The sequence below is a fragment of the Choloepus didactylus genome, chromosome 10 (genome assembly GCF_015220235.1).
Source record: "Choloepus didactylus isolate mChoDid1 chromosome 10, mChoDid1.pri, whole genome shotgun sequence".
NCBI lineage: Eukaryota > Metazoa > Chordata > Mammalia > Pilosa > Megalonychidae > Choloepus > Choloepus didactylus.
In genome coordinates, this window is record NC_051316.1 from 86,211,541 (window position 1) to 86,230,396 (window position 18,856).

At 51.4% G+C, this 18,856-nt stretch overlaps 1 protein-coding gene across 5 annotated transcripts in view; it reads right to left on the reverse strand.

The window, feature by feature from the left end:
- The window catches only part of PAX5 (paired box 5), a 215,954-nt gene that overhangs the window by 44,646 nt on the left and 152,452 nt on the right, over nucleotides 1-18,856 (reverse strand). For all 5 annotated transcript variants that reach the window (XM_037798682.1, XM_037798684.1, XM_037798683.1 and 2 more), the window contains exon 8: nucleotides 11,073-11,174. In XM_037798682.1, coding sequence (XP_037654610.1) covers nucleotides 11,073-11,174 — 102 coding nt within the window. The remainder of the gene's footprint in view (nucleotides 1-11,072; nucleotides 11,175-18,856) is intronic.

The window sequence follows — 18,856 nt, forward strand, 5'->3', positions numbered from 1 at the left end:
CTTGCATTCCTTGGCTTGTGGCCACATCACTCAGACCCCTGCTTCCACCATCACATCTCCTTCTCTGACTCGGACACTCCTGTCTCCCTCTCATGAGGCCCCATTTGATTACATTGGGCCCATCCAAATAATCCAGGAAAACCTCTTATTCAATCCTTAACTTGATCACGTGTGCAAAGTCTCTTTTCCACGTAAGGCAATGTAGTCACACGTTTCAGGAATTAGGTGTGACATCTTTGGTGGGGAGCATTGTTACGCCCCTCACTAGTTCTTACACCAGGAAAGGCCACCTGGCACCCTCTGCCGCCAGCCCTGAGCATCGCACCTTTCACTGGCCTTTGCACTGTCACGGTCTCACTCCCATTCCCCAGGGCAGCCTCGGTAGACCAGGATGCAGGAAGGGGCTGGACAGCTTGCCACATCCTGGCTCCCCTGGGAACAATCTCCTAAGACTTCCAGCTCAGCTTTCTTCTCGGGGATAGTGAAAAGCAGAACCAGAAAACTGGCTGGTCTGATGACACTCTCCCACACCCTCCCTGAACAGCTGGGGCCCCACCTTAGCTGGGAGACCTCAGGGAGGGGCTTGGCACCCCACAGGGATGGATTGCCCAGGCTCTTCCAAAGAATTCTTCTTGCTGTCAGAGCCAGATTTTTCTCCCTGTTGCTGATGTGGCCTAACACGCACCAGGTTGAGGTATTCCAGGGTAGGGTTAAGTAACACTGACACTACTCCCTAACCTGTAGAGTGTTTACTGTGTTCAAAGCGCTGTATTAAAGCACTTGGCCATGTCAACATATTTAATCCTCACACGCACCCTATGCAACTTAATAGATATGAAAACAGAGGCCCAGGACAATTCAGCAGCTCTCCCAACCGAGGGATCCCGGTGAGGAAGTGTGGCCATGGAAGGTGACTGCAGAGCCCATGCCTTGGACCCTGCTCCTCGCTGCTGCCCCTTTCAAAGCACAGACTATCTGCCTCTTCTCAGAGTGTAGGAGGTGCAGCCTGCAGCTGCCTGGGAGAATCCCGGCCTTGGGGCTTGGATCCCAGCTGGCTGTCAGTGTATCCATCTCTCCTCAGAACAAGGAGCTTCACAGGATGGAACCGTGTCACACTCACCCCAGAGCACCCTCCTGCCCTCAGCACAGAGCCTGTGCAAAGCAGGTCCCTGCTAAGTGCCAGCTGCACCTCACTGATTTTCCATGGATGAAACCCACCCTTCTCCCACTGCCCAGCTGTCCGTCCAGGACCACACAGAACAGGTCTGCTCTTTCTGCCCAGCTAGGGACTCCAGATACTGAAAGTCAGCCCCTGTTGCTTCTGCTGGAAACAAGAAAGGAAAACAAGGAGGCCCAGGTGACTCCTATCTTGTTTTTAACCATTCAGGCTGCACTGGCAAGGCGGGCAAGGGCACCACATGGACTGTGGTGCAACCCCACACCTCTGCCCAGACCACCTTCAGGGGCGGTGTTGGGGGGGCAACCTGTGCAGTCTCACAGGGCCCCACATTCTGAAGGTCCCACTTTGGTTTAGTGCTCTGCTGTTGCCATCTTAAAATTCTTAATAATTTTGAAGAAGGGGCCCTGCATTTTCATTTTGCACCAGGCCTCACAAACTACATAGCCGATCCACCTATGCCTTTGAGAGCTGCTCTGAGATGCAGCTGGTGGGTTGTGCACAGCTATTTCTGAGGAATCCTGGGGAAGGGGATGGGGTGGGAAGAGACCTTAGACTGGGGGCCTCCTGGATTTGAGGGGGTAAGAGTGGCTCTCTTGTTGCTGCTCTGCTAAGCCCATGCAGCCTGGGCTGCAAGCCTTGTCCAGTCCTTAGGGTCTGTCTCCTGGATCCCTATCCTCTCTACCCCTGTCAGAGTCTGACTTGGCCATCAGGACTTAGGCACCCCGCGGCCACCCAATCTCCTCAGGACACCCACACTCTGGCCGTGCACCTCCCACATTCCTCTCTTCAACTAACCCCAGGACCCCAACCTCTAAAGGCCACAAGGCCCAACCCTCCCCTATTTCATGCTATCCAATGCTCAGTCCCTCTACAAATACTTCAATTTCCTCTAATGTAACTCCTGATTGTATCCTCTTGATCGCCTAAGAAGGCATCACAAAGCAGTCACTAATTTTTTTTTTTTTTTAAGGAACACCACCAGTCAAGGCACATCAGATGAAACTGAGTCAGGAGCCCAAACACAAGGTCTCAGGCACTCATGACTGGGTTGGAGCAGTTGAATCTGGACCCCTCCAGCCCCCATAGGCAGCAGTCAGAGCCTGGGAGCAACTAACAAGGGAGCTGAACATAGAAGCATCAAAGGAGGTGAAGACGCCCTCAACTCCCAGCTCCAAGCTCCCCCAGAACCGGACACTGCCTGGACAGTGAGCGCCTGGTTTCACACAGGCCGCTCTACCCCAGATAGGACACTTTTTCTCACCTAACCTGGCATCGAGGATCTGAGTGATTAAGAAAAGACTGTCTCCCAGCAGTCTGCTTCGAGTTGGAAAGGCTTCCACCCCATCACCACTGCTCCCGAAAGGGAAACTGCATATGGTGATGGAACCAATAGTGGGTGGAGCTCGGTGATCTGTGCTCTCTCTTGCCCTTAGGGTCTAGTTCCAAAGTCTGTAAGGCCCATCCCAGCGCGGAGGTTCTGCAGGCCAGTCCTCGCCGGCCACAGCAGTTTCATGGGTCCCTCCGATGAGTGCACAGGACTAGCACACACTGAGGTTTCATTCCTTCAGCTCCGCCCAGTTCACGTCCTTGGAAATCACCAAACTGCACGTGATAGCCCAGGGCTGTTTGTTCTGTCACATTTCCAGTCCCAAACCTGAAGGGAAACTGGAAACATCTTCTGCCCACTCTGAGCAGAGGTGGCAGGATTCTGAGAGCCCTCCATCCAGCCAGGAAGTGTGGAGCAGTAGATATGGACGTTAGGACCCTTGAATGGCAGGGCCAGAAAGCCCCTTAGGGAGTGGATAGTCCAATCTCTCCACCCCCTGCCTGTTTTAAGAGAGAATAGGAAGTCCCACGGTTACATCCCAAGGTCATGCTGCAATGGTCTGGCAGCTGGAATCAGAACCCAGGCCTCCTAAATGCAAGTGGGACCTTGACGCCTCCAACATCCCTTCCAGAATTGCCTTTGCAACTCTTTCCTTCCCAAATGTTGCAAAGAGCTCATGAAGCCTACCTGAGGGTGTCAGCTTCTTCCTAATCCCAGCTTCACTTTAATGCAGGGTTTTGGGGAGCTTTATTCACATGGACTGTCCAGATCAGACCACTCCAGGCCCCGGAATCACATCCAAATCTGCCTGGGGTGAGCCTGCCATTGGTCAAGGCTACTGGACACACCACTTTACGCCCCAGGGTCTTGGGTGGGGCTGGGGCCCTTCTTCATTAGGCCTGGCCTGCCCTTCCTGTGTCTCCTGCCAGCCCCTCAAGGCTTCAGTTCCCCCCAGCTCCTACCCAATGTCCATGTCCCTGCTCTTCTGTCCCCTCTGTTTCTTCTGACCTACTGGCCCGTCACCCAAGAATGTCCCTACAACTTCTCCAACTGGCAAACTCACCCTTCAAGTTCCAGCTCAAATAACCTCCTCCAGGAAGCCTTCCCTGATCTCCCCCACCTCCCTCCCATTGCCCCAGAAGATTCAGCGGTACCCTCCCCTGCATTTCCTTGAAATTTTGCACATGCTTTGGTTTTCGCTCTTAACATAGCATGTTGGGGTGATATTTTTATGCCTACCTTCCCGACTAGACTCTGAGCTCCCTGAGGGCAGAGGCTGGGTCTGTAACCCCAAACCTCACCCGGAACTAGCACCCAGTGTTGCTCAGGAAATGTTTGAGGAATGAATGAATGAACAAATGAATGGACACCTGTCATTCCATCTCAGCCTGTGTCTGGGGTGGTGGTGGTGTCAGTTGTACATTCCTGGTGTGGCAGAGTGACAGGGGGCCACTAGAGGGCAGCAGAGAGTCAGGAACGAGCAACAGGTGCACGACCCACAGCTGGGGCAAGGTGGACAAAGGCCTGGGGGGAGCTCAGAAAGCACCCAGGCCACAGGCCCGACAGGAGTGCTGGCAAAGGGCTCAGGAAGAAAGTCAGGGGTAAGGAGAAGCAAGAGCCAAAAGCACAGGCCCTTCATTCCCTGAGCAAACACTCCCCAAGCATGATGTTGAGGCCCAGGAGATGCTGGAGTCCCTCCAACTTCTCACAGGCTCCTGTGGGCTCCTCGGGAAGCTCACTCCCTCCCAAGCCTGCTTATTCCCAAACCAGGCAGTCTGGCTTCCTTTCTAATCATGGGGAAAGTTCTTTATACAAGGCTGAAAGGGTGTCCCTCCAACTCCCATCTGCTTGTCCTAGCCTTGCCAGTTGGAGCTGTGCAGAACATATTTTACCTCTGGTTCACATGCCAAACAAGGCCCAGAGAGTGGAAATGACGTGTCTGGGATCATACAGGGACTCCCCGGCCAGGCCAGGCTGGAATCTAGGTTCCTGCTTTCCTCCTGGTGCTCCCTGGCTGTCCCTACCTCCCCAAGTCTGCAGGCCTTCCACAGAGCAGGCCTGTCCAGCAGGCAGGCTCAAAATCAGGGGTAGTCTTTTTGTGTACAAAGGAAACCCTCTCCTCCCTTCCAGAGCCTCAGCATCCCTATCTCACATGGCTAGTGCCTCACACTGCACCCCCATCATCACACGATCCTCAAAAGCAGCAGGTAAGGCAGGCCCAGGGCTCACAGAGCTTGTACATGGCCAGGCAGCCAATGAGAGGTGAAGCCACACTCTTTCCCAAGGTGCCTCTCATTTCTCTTGGGGGCAGCTCCACATCACTCCCTGACCCAGACTGAGACCCTGTGCTCCTGACCTGCTTCGCCACCTATCTGCAGAGGCCCTCACCTGAGTCCATCTGCTTGACCTCCCAAAGCTGATGAGTACAAATCTTAACCTTTCTGGGCACCACCTTCATCTTCAGCCAGCTCCCCTTCCTGCCAACACTGTTTACACAGGCCAAGTGTGCTGGGCTCCCCCTCCTCCCCATGACACCCCTCCAGCCACTGGGCTCAGCTCCCTGCCCTACCCCAGTGTTCCCCACTCTCCTCTTCAGATGGCTGAGGATGCCCCTTTCAAGGCCCAGCTTAAGGTTCCGCTTTGCCAGAATGCCTTCCTCAGCTGGGCCAAGCCCAAGTGGCATCTCCATTTTCTCCAGGCTCTCAGCAAACAGTCTGCCCCACCCCGTCAGCCAGTGTGCTTGTCTGTGACCAGATTCTTCTTTAATTGGTTCTCCCATTGATCCGTGGGCTCCACGGGGATGAGCTCTGCTGGAGAACTCTTGATTTATGCCAGCTAGGCCAGGCCAGCTTTAGGTATGCCTGCTAGGCTTCTCTCACCCACACCCCCTACGCTCTGATCCCTGTATAAATAAGAGTAGTGGTAGTTAACAGTTTTATGGCCCTTAATATGTGCTAGGCAAAGTTCTAAGAGATTTTACATCATTTAATGCTCACTATTTTTATCATCATCCCCATATCACAGAGGAGAAGGAAACTAAGACCCAGAGAAGTTATGTAACTTGTCCCAAGTCACACAGCTACTGAGAACCAGAAAGATGGTTCACAACCGGGTGGTCTGGCTCCAGAGTCCATGCCCTTGACTATCCAGTCCTCCCACTGCCTGACCCCGTGGCTGCCAATCCAGCACCAGGCCACACTCAGCCAAGTCAGCTCCGCACTCTCAGCTCTCCTTGTTCTAGCCCCATGCTCACTGGTGCCACAACAGATTGGCTCTTGCAGTGGCAGCCCAGCCCAAAGCCCCCCATTTTTTATTTCAACTATTATTTCCTGAGTGCTACCACGTGCCAGGTACTCTGCTGGGAACCAGTGACATAGCAGTGAACAAAACAGATAGAGCCTCTGCCCTGATGGGCTGTGCAGTCCGGAGGGAAAGGGAGATGAGGAAGGGGAAAACAAATAAATAACTTCAATTGTGCTTGGTATCATGAATGAAAAGAACAGGGTGCCTTGAGAGAGAACGATGGGGGTCCTGGTTTAGATGCTGTGGTAGGAAGAAATGGCGTGGGCTAATCCATGGCAAAGAGAGTGCCCCGGACCACAGGAACCCAGCGCTCTCCCTCATGCATGTCCCTCTGGGAGGCTGCCCGTGCACTGGCTTCTGCATGTGCTGCAGCCCCGGGAAGGTGAAGACGACATAGTCAGGATTTCCTGGCACTTTGGCCCGAAGCCCCAAAGAGAGGAGTCAAGTAAAGGGCCCATGAGACAGAGCCAGGACTAAGCACATGGGACAGGGCTGTGGACGCGGCTCACGGGGCACTCACGGACAGGGGCAGTCCTCGACCGGGTCATCTCAAAGAGGTTTACTTTGTTTCTTCAACTCACTCAAGCCAAAAGGCAGTGAGCTCCCCTTCCTTTTTCCTCCAGCCCAGAACGTTCAAAAGTTTCAAATGTCATGTCAATATCTGTTAGGTTGTATAAATATCTCTGGGCAACTAGTTGCTCCCATCCAGACATGCTATGGAATCTTTGGTGCAAAACTTTTGGCATTTGCTGGGACTTGATGAAAATAAAATCTGAAAACTGTCTTTCTTCTAAGTTGGTGGGGTATGCTTTGTTTTATTCAAGGTTAACTGAACAGCAAAGCGTTATACAGAGTTTGCAGAGCTGCAGAAAAGGAAGCGATAAACACTAGAGAAGACCAAGAAGCAGTACCAGGCAGACGTGGGAATGCTGTGGAGCCAGAAGAGGCAGCCACGACTCTGGTAATAGAATCAGGACTCAAAATACACGAGTCCAAGCCAAGGAGCCGACGTTAAACACTGAAAATGTAACGTCTGTCATTTCAGGCCTGGAAGTTCAACTGCCCAAGTGTTCCCTGGAGACAATCCCTCCTCTGTGTCTTCTGAAAGCAAGTGCCTTCCCTGATAAGGGGAAGAAGCAACAGCCAAATGTTTCCCAAAGCCTACAGTGGGAGAAGCAACCCCGAGGATTTCCAGTTTCTCTCTGGACCGCACTGCCAGCCAACCAGCAACGACAGGGAAGGACTGTTCCCTAGGGTGACGCAGAACGCTGTCGCGTGGGAGACTCACAGGGCCAGAGCGAGACCAACAGACGCCCCAAAGCCTTGCCCAGTGTGCTGCCCAGCCCGTGCCCTGCCAAGCTGCCCCCAGGGCTCTGAAATGCCATTGCCATTAGCGCCACCCCCATCAACAGGTGAATGCCTCCCGGACTCAGAAGCCCGAGAGGTTATGGATCCGAAATCTGAACAAATAAAATGTCGAAATCCTCAAACAGGATGTGACAGGCTAAAAAACGGCCACATCCTAACCCCAGGAACCTGTGAATATTCCTCACATGGAGAAAAGAACAAGGAGAGGCTCTTTGCAGATGTGATGAAGTTTAGGATCTTGAGATGGGGAGATTCTGCTGCATTTTCCTGGTGCACTTTAAATGCAACCACATGTAAAAGTATAAAAAAGATGCAGGGGACATCTGACACCCACACGGAGGAGAAGGCCCTGTGGAGGTGGAGCAGAGAGAGATCTGAAGATGCCGGCCTTGTGATGCAGGAATGTCACAGCCACCGGAAGCTGGAAGCAACGGACACTTCCCTAGAGCCTCCCAGGGACTGTGGCTCTGCTGACTCCTTGATTTCGACCCATGGCCCTGATTTTAGACTTCTGGCCTCCAGAACTGCGAGAGAATAAATTTCTGTTGTTTTGGGCCACCCAATTTGTGGTACTTTGTTACAGCAGCCACAGGAAATGAATATAAAAGTTAATGTAATTTTCCCTCTTTCTGTCCCTCCATCTTGCCTCTCTCTCCTTCCTTTAGCCAACGCTCACTAAAAGAGCCTCCTTTGTGCTAGCAGCTGTGAAGGTGCAGAAGACTCGTGGGGCAGAGGGCCCGGCCCTGGGGGAGCCCCCTTCCCCTCCCCGTGGGAGGGGTGGGCTCGGGCCTCACTAGCTGGGCCACAGGCACCCTTGGCCATGCGGTTTTAGAGAGCCAGACACGAAGACTGATCCCCCAGTCATGGGCCACATCAGAGGGCCTCATGGGGCAGCGGACGTTTCGCTTAAGGGTGAGGCTGGATTTCAGCAGGCGGAGGCTGGAAGGCTTCCAAGCCAAAGGCACAGCGTGAGGAAGGACGCTGACCTGTAGGAGCGTGAGGCGTGTTGGGAACCAGTGAGCTCTCAGGAGACGACCAGGCTGGGAAAGGAGGCCGGAAAGGCAGGCTCAGGGCCCTGCTGGGTGGACAGGAGGGGCCTCTCTGTCCTGGGGGACAAGCCTGGGGACAGAGCCAGCAAAGTCACCCCAAGAAACAGAGATTTGGAAACAGTGTTGTAAAACAAAAGTCCAAAAGACATGAAAGTGGTCTGGGCATTGGGGAACAGGAAATGAGGACCGGCCTGCTGAGCTCGGAATCCCAGCCCTGACTCCAGGCCTGGCACCGAGCAAGTGTTGGAGGGATTCCAGAAGAGACAGAGCATGGGGCAGGCAAAAGGAGCAAGAGGAAAACCAGGTGGAAGTGGGTTGCTGCACAGCAGGAAGGTGTGGAAGGACAAAGGAGGAGGAAGAAGACGCGGGACCCCCAGGCAGCAGACGCCCCTGCCAGGATGCTTGTTTTCCTCCCCACACACGTGCTCACCCTCCCTCTGGGCCGGCGACAGAGTCCCGGGGCCGCTGGCACCTGGCCGGCCCTGTGGTTGCCCCTGCCCAGCTGCTGCCAGCAGGCTTGGCCAGGCCATGCCCTTGCTCGGGGCCCTGAGTCCTGCTGCCGCCGTCAATGGGCAATGGGCGGGTAGCCACCATCCATTCCCACCGGGGGCTCTGCCAGGCCCACGGCCATTGGATTCTTCAGCCTGGTAATTAGGGCTGGAGGACTCCTGGGAGATGGAGGGCAGGCTCTGTTTGGATAAACTGGGGAAGTTCAGCTGCTTCTTTGAACTCAGCCCCTCTGGGGTTTGCAGTGTGGAGCCAGGAGAGCCAGCTAGCAAGCCTCAGCTTCACCTGCCAGCATGCCTGCTCTCCCCTCACGGAGAAGCTTGAGTTGGCAGATTCAGAGAGCACAGCCAGGCAGCACAGCACAGCAGAAGGAGCATGGAACTGGAGGGCCAAGTCCAGGGCCAAGCCCTCCCAACTACAAGCCCTATACCTTCCGGAAATTCCCTAACTCCTCTGGGCCTCAGCTTCACCTTCTGGAAAATGGGGATAGCACATTGTCCCTTGCCCACCTCGCAGGTGAGACAAAAGGACTCTGGGGAAAGTACTTCACACTCTATGACATGCTGTATAAATGCCAGGAGTCCTTAATGGATATTGTGTGGGTTCTGTCCCCCAAGACTGCCCTAACTTGCTGAAGGCTGGAGAATAAGGAACCTGCTGGGGTAAAATGATGGTGACTGTCCCACCACTCTGCCCTGGATGCACTATTTCCCTGAGCTCTGCATGAGACCCTCCTTGAAGCAGAAAAGGCAAAGGATTTGCAGGCAGAACCTGGCAGGCCTCCCCAGCACTGGCAAGGCCCAGGGCAAGAGTACAAATGGAGGCCATTTCCCGTATGTCTCATATTTAACAGTCATAAATCAAGCTAACAAACCGTTAAATGAAATATGCTCTATCCTCCTACCTTGTTAAATACAACTTCATAACAACCTGGAAGGCCAGGATCAAATTTAGAATCCTTGGGCTCACTGTGTTCTGTGCCAGCACAGGGCTGCATGGGGAAAGCCCACCCCAGCTGTGGTCTGCTCACTTCTCTGCCCACCCCAGCTCCACTCATGATCGCACAGGGCCTCACACACACCTCAGCTCTCACACCGAGCTCCATCTGCACCCCCACGAAGATCCAGCCCTCCGGCAGCCCTGGGGAAGAGGCTGGAAGGGGATGGGGCTGCGGTCTAGCAGTTGGGGGGGAGGATATGGGGGCTTCCAAGGGACGCATCCCCTTGGCCCTGCAGACTCCTTGACTCATGGGTAGGGTCACTGCCCCAGCAAGGCCAGACCAGAGCCCTCTAAAGAATGAACCCCAGGGAGGGTGGCTCTGAGCAGCCTCTAGCCCTGGCTCTGCCTCCTCCTTGCTGGGTGACCTGGACACATCCCAGCCCCTCTCTGGGCTCAGCGATAAAGTGGGGTGAATGACCCCTCCCACCTACTTCTCAGAGCTGTTGTGAGGCTCCAGGGAGAAAGCAGTCAGGGTGGGGAGGGAGTGAAACAAGCTAGCTGGCGTTTTCAGATGCCCCATGAGAGTGAAGAGGAGGGGAGTGAGGCTCTTAGAGCCCCAGGCCCTGAACGTGCCCCTGTAAAGGATTCAAAAGAGGTAACGCTAACCCATAAAGAAGGGTAACAACATCCCACAAAGTCTCAATTTTTCCCCTCATTTTTTTTTCAAACATCTTTTGCAAGAGGATTCTTTGTGTCCCCCTTTTGCTGATGCCCTACATGGACGGCCAGTGCCACAGTGAAGGGTTCTTTTGCCCCCACGCCACTCCACGAAGGAAGGACTCAGGGGGCCCCCTTTCCAAACATCTTGAAGGAACCTGACACATCAACGGCCCAAGGGGATCAGGTTTCGATGTCACCACAGAGTGTTCAGTTTAGAACAAGTGACAAACCCACTGGCCGACGTCCTGTCTGTCCTGTACACGTCATCTTAAACCTCAAGGACCAAGGCCTCCAAGAGCATCTCAGGGTCTCCACTTGTCCACGTCACACAAATTGAGTGGAGGGGAGGGAGGGGAATGGCCTCCGCTCACACCGGCCTGACGATCTTTGCCAGGTCCTGCACCTCTCTGTGTTCAGGCTCCCCGTGTGGCCACAGAGGGTCGTCTGGGTGACAGCAAGGTCCCCCCTCTCTCCAGTTCCTCCCAGATGCTGCTGGCTGGTCCCAACCCCCACCGCAGGCTCAGCTGCAGAGAAGGAGGCCACGAGAGCAGACCTCTGCCTGATTTATTCAGGTCTGCTTCTCGGAAGCTTAGAGGTCACCTGGGCTGTTTGGGGGATGCCCCCCCCACTGAAACCCCGTCCACTGCCTGCTGTGGAGACACCGACAAAGCAAACTCACCAGGCACCATCCCTGTCAGCGTTGGCGCTGAGTAGCTGCCCTGTCCGGCAGGGGGGACGTGCGGAGGGTACCCAGGGAGGGTCGTGCTCGCCAAGTCGCGGCCTGAGGAATCAAAGCAACAAATCAGGGGGTGAGATCTCCACGGCCAGCCACTCATGTCCACAGCTCCCGGGACATTTCTGCACATTTGTCACAACTGGACGCTCAACGCCAAAGGGCCCCCAGCTCCCCCCGTCACTCACACTTGCTCACACACATGCACACACACACCTCCAGCCTCCCTGCATCCACTCAGCAAGACTCCTCGGGAGGGGAGACTACACAGGTGCCAGTGCACCTCTGGCCCACCCTCGTTCCATCCAGCTCTCCGCGCGACTTCTCCACCTCCACACCTTTGCTTCTGCTGTGCCCTCTGCACCAAGTGTCCTCAGCTCCCCCAGCCCCCGGCCCACACCCCCCAACCTTCCAAGACCAGCTCAAATGTCTCCTTTTCCTGGAGGCTGCCCCGGGGGTAGCCTCCAGCTTCAGGCTGGCCCCGTGCTGAATTCTTCCTCCTTTGCCCTAGAGCTCTTCATTCACTCAGTGAACACGAGAAAAGCACCTCCTGCACCAAGCCCTGTCCTGGGACCCGGGAACATGGAGGCAAACAAGATACACAGCGTCCACCTTTCCGGGGGCTCCCAGCTCCCAACCTGATACAACGTCTAGAAAACCTGCCTTCACCACAGGGCCCGGCACCCAGTGGCTCTCAGTGAATACATAAGTGAACAGATGGCGCATCCAAGCACGCTTGGGTCCAGACCAGGTGAAAGACAACTCCGAGGCAGCAGTACCTTGTCAGGGAGACACGACCGAGGTTTATCTGTCTCCTAGGGAAAAAGCAGGGGCTTATGGCCCTTTCAAACCCCTAGAGCCAGTTATGTGTACGTAACAAGGGGTCCTGGATAAGACCAAGAACCCAAACCTGGGGAAAGCAGACTGTTCTGTGATCAGCTGTTGGGTCCTCAGGTCGAGCATCCAGCCTGGTGGAGAGAATTGGCGGCTTTCCCTGAAAGAGGAGGGATGCACCCACTGTCAGCTGTCCTGGAAACGGGCAGGAAATGAGGTAGCCTTGGGACTAGAAGGGAGGAGAGGGGAAGCCCAAAGAGGTCCAGGGATTTGGTGAGCAGCTCCTGGCTGTGCAGAGCCGGGCCGAGCCCCAGTAGCACCCCCAAAGCCTCTCGGGGGGCCCAGCGGGGCAGTGCACGGCTGTGGAGCCATCGCCTCAGGTGGATGATGGGGGCAGGTGGCCATAGGAGCGGGACCCCCTCTGACCAACACCCCCAAAGAATCGAGGCCAGCACATGGTATGAGCCTGTGAATATCCCTGAAGGAACGAACAGACTTTCTAGTGCTGGTCATTAAAGACCGCCCAGCCAGCACCCCCAGGCTGCCTCATTTCACTGGCTTCTGCTCACTTTCCAGAATCTTAAAGAACACCAGACAGCTGCCAGACAGGAGGCTCCCTCCCTCCCTCTGCTCACCACGTCCCTGGCTGTGGACCCAGCATCCTGGCTTGAGACAAGCACGACTCACATCTCCTCCCATGAGGATTTGTTACAGGGGAGCCCTTGATTCCCTAAACGAACTTCAACCAGTTTGATTCCCCAGGAGAGCAGAGATTAAACAGAAAGCTGAGGTCGGCAGAGCTGACCACTGTGAAGGTGAGCTAAGGGGTGAGGCTGCCCCCACCAGCCTCCTTGTGCCTTCCCTCCCCTCCTCTGACCCAACACCCACGACCCTCCAGGGCAGCCCCTCTCTCTGCAGAGGGTGAGCTCCAGGACTCGGGCTTTCAGGCCCCAAGGTTGGCACTGCACAGACCCATGTGAATTTGTGAAACAAATGAAAGAAGCCACCCCGCTTGAGAAGCAGGGCTCTCTGGAGTCCGTTACAATCCCCTCCATCCTCGGCCAAGAACTAGTGCAAGAAGGGCTCTTGGAGCTCTTTTGACCAAGGCCTGCTGCCATTTTGCAGATGAGGAAACTGAAATCCGTGGTGGTGAAACGACCAGCCCAGGCCTCTCAGGGAGCAGGCACAGAGCAGGTGCCTGAGCCCAAGTTTTTCAGCTCAGCCTGAGACCTTCCTCCACCCCAAGCAGCATGAGGAAGGGCAGTATCTTCTTCACAGTTGTTAGAGAGATAGAGTGACACGAGGATTGATGAAAAGATGACTGAGGAAGCAGAGTGAAAGCAAGTATCAGACTACTCGCTGCACGACTGAAATGTCAGTGGCCGTATGGAGAGGAAAGCCAAAGGCTGGGCAGCTCTGACGGGCTCACGGCCCCTCCAACCAGGGGAGCAGCTCCCAGCTTAGACCCCCTCCCTGCCCCCAGCCTCACACCCCTGATGATGACAACCACCAGCACAAATATTTACATAAAAATCATATAAAACAGTAGGCTCTGCTCTACAGATTTTAAATCATTAACTTATGTAACCTTCAACAACTCTATGAAGTAAGGTACTGACACTATCCCCATTTTAAAGAAAAATGAGGCACAGAAAGGTTACACAGTAAGGGCCATGGTATGAACCCAAGCAATCCAACGTCCAAGTGCACTCCTGGAACCACCACGCTCCGCAGCCCTGCACGTGGACCCAGCCAGGGTTCTGACCATGAGGGCAGGAGCTCCACGTGCCTCTCAGCCGGGACACCAGGGCTGAGCCTTCTGGCCATGCTGTCACTACTGCTTTTTGGTTCATCATGCAGAAGGAAATTCAACTCCGTAGTTTTTATGGATGTGTGTGCTGGGGTGGGGCCGGGACATCATCAGAGGGAGGCCAAATCTGCCTCCTGAAAGAGGGACGGCATTTTCCTGGTGCAGGGAGCTCACAGGTCCCAGACCCCACCTATGCCCACATCCCACCTGGCTGCCTGGGATGGATAAGGTCCTGAGAGGAGAGGGACTTGCCTTATTGGATGCAAGGTTGGACTGGACTCCAGCTCCCCTGCTCTCGGATTGGGTTATTTCTCCACAGCGACCCTTTCTCTTGGTCATGTCTGAACCCCAACAGTTTCTACCGCCATTATGCATGCCTTGAAACCTTGTACCCTAAAGCCAGGTTCATAATCCACTGCCTCACCAAAGTCTTCAACCCAAGAAGTCAGATCAAGAAAGTGATAAAATGAACTTAGGTAAAGGAGGAGGAAGGAATCGATCAAGAAAAAAGCAGAAAACAATGCATTAGGAAATAGGAAAGCAGACACAATAATAAATACAACCAGCAACTGTTATTTGAAAAGGTCAATGAAACAGACAAACCAGGACAAGATTCAAAAGAGAAGACATAAATATCAAGATAAGGAATGAGGAGCAGATATGGCCAGAGACATAGAAAAGATCATATAAAAAATAAGGAAATACATGAGCACTCTACACTAATAAATGTGAAAATTTCAACAAAAGGGACAACTTTCTAGAAAAACATGAATTACCAAAACTAACTCAAGAACTCTGAATAACCTTGGAAGAAACAGAAAAATTGTCCCCTATGTGGGACCTGACTTCCAGGGGTGTAAATCTCCCTGGCAACGTGGGATATGACTCCTAAGAATGAATCTGGACCTGACAGCATGGGATCAAGAACATCTTGACCAAAAGGGGGATGCAAAATGAAACAAAATAAAGTTTCAGTGGCTGAGAGATTTCAAATGGAGTCAAGAGGTCACTCTGGTGGACATTCTTATGCACTATATAGATAACCCATTTTAGGTTTTAATGTATTGGAATAGCTATAAGTAAATTCCTGAAACTATCAAATTCCAACCCAGTAGTCTTGACTCTTGAAGACAATTGTATAACTATGTAGCTTACAAGGGGTGACAGCGTGATTGTGAAAACCTTGTGGATAGCACTCCCTTTATCCAGTGTATGGATGGATGAGTAGAAAAATGGGACAAAAACTGAATGAAAGATGGGGGGGGTGATTTGGGTGTTCTTTTTTACTTTTATTTTTCATTCTTATTTTTACTTTTTCTGGTATAAGGAAAATGTTCAAAAAAATAGATTGTGGGTGATGAATGCACAACTATATGATAGTACCGTGAACTGTTGACTGTACACCACAGATGATGTATGATATGTGAATATATCTCAATAAAACTGAATTTAAAAAAAATAAGTGCTTATTTCCACTTAGTTTCTTGGCAAGTTTTTTGTTTGTTCTGGTTTTGTTTTTGGAAAGCTATTTTAAACCTTCAAGGGACACATAATTCCTCTGCATTTAAACCGTTTCAGGACATATAAATCTTCCCAGTTAGAGGCGGGGCAAGATGGCAGACTGGTGAGCTATATGTTTTAGTTACTCCTCCAGGAAAGTAGGTAAAAAGCCAGGAACTGCGTGGACTGGACACCACAGAGCAATCTGTCTTTGGGCATACTTCATACAACACTCATGAAAACGTGGAACTGCTGAGATCAGCGAAATCTGTAAGTTTTTGCGGCCAGGGGACCCGCGCCCCTCCCTGCCAGGCTCAGTCCCGGGGGAGGAGGGGCTGTCAGCTCCAGGAAGGAGAAGGGAGAATTGCAGTGGCTGCTCTTATCGGAAACTCATTCTACTGATTCAAACTCCAACCATAGATAGACTGAGACCAGACACCAGAGACTCTGAGAGCAGCCAGCCCAGCAGAGAGGAGACAGGCATAGAAAAAAAACAACACGAAAAACTCCAAAATAAAAGCAGAGGATTTTTGGAGTTCTGGTGAACACAGAAAGGGGAAGGGCGGAGATCAGGCCTTGAGGCGCATATGCAAATCCCAAAGCAAGGCTGATCTCTCTGCCCTGTGCACCTTTCCTTAATGGCCCTGGTTGCTTTGTCTATTAGCATTTCAATAACCCATTAGATCTCTGAGGAGGGCTGTTTTTTTTTTTTTTTTTTTTTTTTTTAAATCCTTTTTGCTTTTTCTAAAACAATTACTCTAAGAAGCTCAATACAGAAAGCTTCAAAGAATTGAAATTTGGGCACGTCAAGTCAAGAGCAGAACTAAGAGAGCTCTGAGACAAAAGGCAATAATCCAGTGGCTGAGAAAATTCACTAAACAACACAACTTCCCAAGAAAAGGGGGGTGTCCGCTCACAGCCACCATCCTGGTGGACAGGAAACACTCCTGCCCATCGCCAGCCCCATAGCCCAGAGCTGCCCCAGACAACCCAGTGTGACGGAAGTGCTTCAAATAACAGGCACACACCACAAAACTGGGCGTGGACATTAGCCTTCCCTGCAACCTCAGCTGAATGTCCCAGAGCTGGGAAGGGGGAGCAGTGTGAATTAACAGAGCCCCATTCAGCCATCATTTCAGCAGACTGGGAGCCTCCCTACACAGCCCAGCAGCCCAGAACTGCCCTGGGGGGACGGCACTCACCTGTGACATAGCACAGTCATCCCTCAACAGAGGACCCAGGGTGCACAGCCTGGAAGAGGGGCCCACTTGCAAGTCTCAGGAGCCATACGCCAATACCAAAGACTTGTGGGTCAGTGGCAGAGACAAACTGTGGCAGGACTGAACTGAAGGATTAGACTATTGCAGTAGCTTTAAAACTCTAGGATCATCAGGGAGATTTGATTGTTAGGGCCACCACCCCTCACCGACTGCCCAGAAACACGCCCCACATACAGGGCAGGCAACACCAACTACACACGCAAGCTTGGTACACCAATTGGGCCCCACAAGACTCACTCCCCCACTCACTAAAAAGGCTAAGCAGGGGAGATCTGGCTTGTGGAGAACAGGTGGCTCGTGGACGCCACCTGCTGGTTAGTTAGAGAAAGTGTACTCCACGAAGCTGTAGATCTGATAAATTAGAGATAAGGACTTCAACTGGTCTACAAACCCTAAAAGAACCCTATGAAGTTCAGCAAATGCCACGAGGCCAAAAACAACAGAAAATTATAAAGCATATGAAAAAACCAGACGATATGGATAACCCAAGCCCAAGCACCCAAATCAAAAGACCAGAAGAGACACACCTAGAGCAGCTACTCAAAGAACTAAAGATGAACAATGAGACCATAGTACGGGATATGAAGGAAATCAAGAAGACCCTAGAAGAGCATAAAGAAGACATTGCAAGACTAAATAAAAAAATGGATGATCTTATGGAAATTAAAGAAACTGTTGACCAAATTAAAAAGATTCTGGACACTCATAGTACAAGACTAGAGGAAGTTGAACAACGAATCAGTGACCTGGAAGATGACAGAATGGAAAATGAAAGCATAAAAGAAAGAATGGGGAAAAAAATTGAAAAACTCGAAATGGACCTCAGGGATATGATAGATAATATGAAACGTCCGAATATAAGACTCATTGGTGTCCCAGAAGGGGAAGAAAAGGGTAAAGGTCTAGGAAGAGTATTCAAAGAAATTGTTGGGGAAAACTTCCCAAATCTTCTAAACAACATAAATACACAAATCATAAATGCTCAGCGAACTCCAAATAGAATAAATCCAAAAAAACCCACTCCGAGACATATACTGATCACACTGTCAAACATAGAAGAGAAGGAGCAAGTTCTGAAAGCAGCAAGAGAAAAGCAATTCACCACATACAAAGGAAACAGCATAAGACTAAGTAGTGACTACTCAGCAGCCACCATGGAGGTGAGAAGGCAGTGGCACGATATATTTAAAATTCTGAGTGAGAGGAATTTCCAGCCAAGAATACTTTATCCAGCAAAGCTCTCCTTCAAATTTGAGGGAGAGCTTAAATTTTTCACAGACAAAGAAATGCTGAGAGAATTTGCTAACAAGAGACCTGCCCTACTGGAGATACTAAAGGGAGCCCTACAGACAGAGAAACAAAGACAGGACAGAGAGACTTGGAGAAAGGTTCAGTACTAAAGAGATTCGGTATGGGTACAATAAAGGATATTAATAGAGAGAGGGAAAAATATGGCAAACATAATCCAAAGGATAAGATGGCCGATTCAAGAAATGCCTTCACGGTTTTAACGTTGAATGTAAATGGATTAAACTCCCCAATTAAAAGATATAGATTCGCAGAATGGATCAAAAAAAATGAACCATCAATATGTTGCATACAAGAGACTCATCTTAGACACAGGGACACAAAGAAACTGAAAGTGAAAGGATGGAAAAAAATATTTCATGCAAGCTACAGCCAAAAGAAAGCGGGTGTAGCAATATTAATCTCAGATAAAATAGACTTCAAATGCAGGGATGTTATGAGAGACAAAGAAGGCCACTACATACTAATAAAAGGGGCAATTCAGCAAGAAGAAATAACAATCGTAAATGTCTATGCACCCAATCAAGGTGCCACAAAATACATGAGAGAAACACTGGCAAAACTAAAGGAAGCAATTGATGTTTCCACAATAATTGTGGGAGACTTCAACACATCACTCTCTCCTATAGATAGATCAACCAGACAGAAGACCAATAAGGAAATTGAAAACGTAAACAATCTGATAAATGAATTAGATTTAACAGACATCTACAGGACATTACATCCCAAATCACCAGGATACACATACTTTTCTAGTGCTCACGGAACTTTCTCCAGAATAGATCATATGCTGGGACATAAAACAAGCCTCAATAAATTTAAAAAGATTGAAATTATTCAAAGCACATTCTCTGACCACAATGGAATACAATTAGAAGTCAATAACCATCAGAGACTTAGAAAATTCACAAATACCTGGAGGTTAAACAACACACTCCTAAACAATCAGTGGGTTAAAGAAGAAATAGCAAGAGAAATTGCTAAATACATAGAGACGA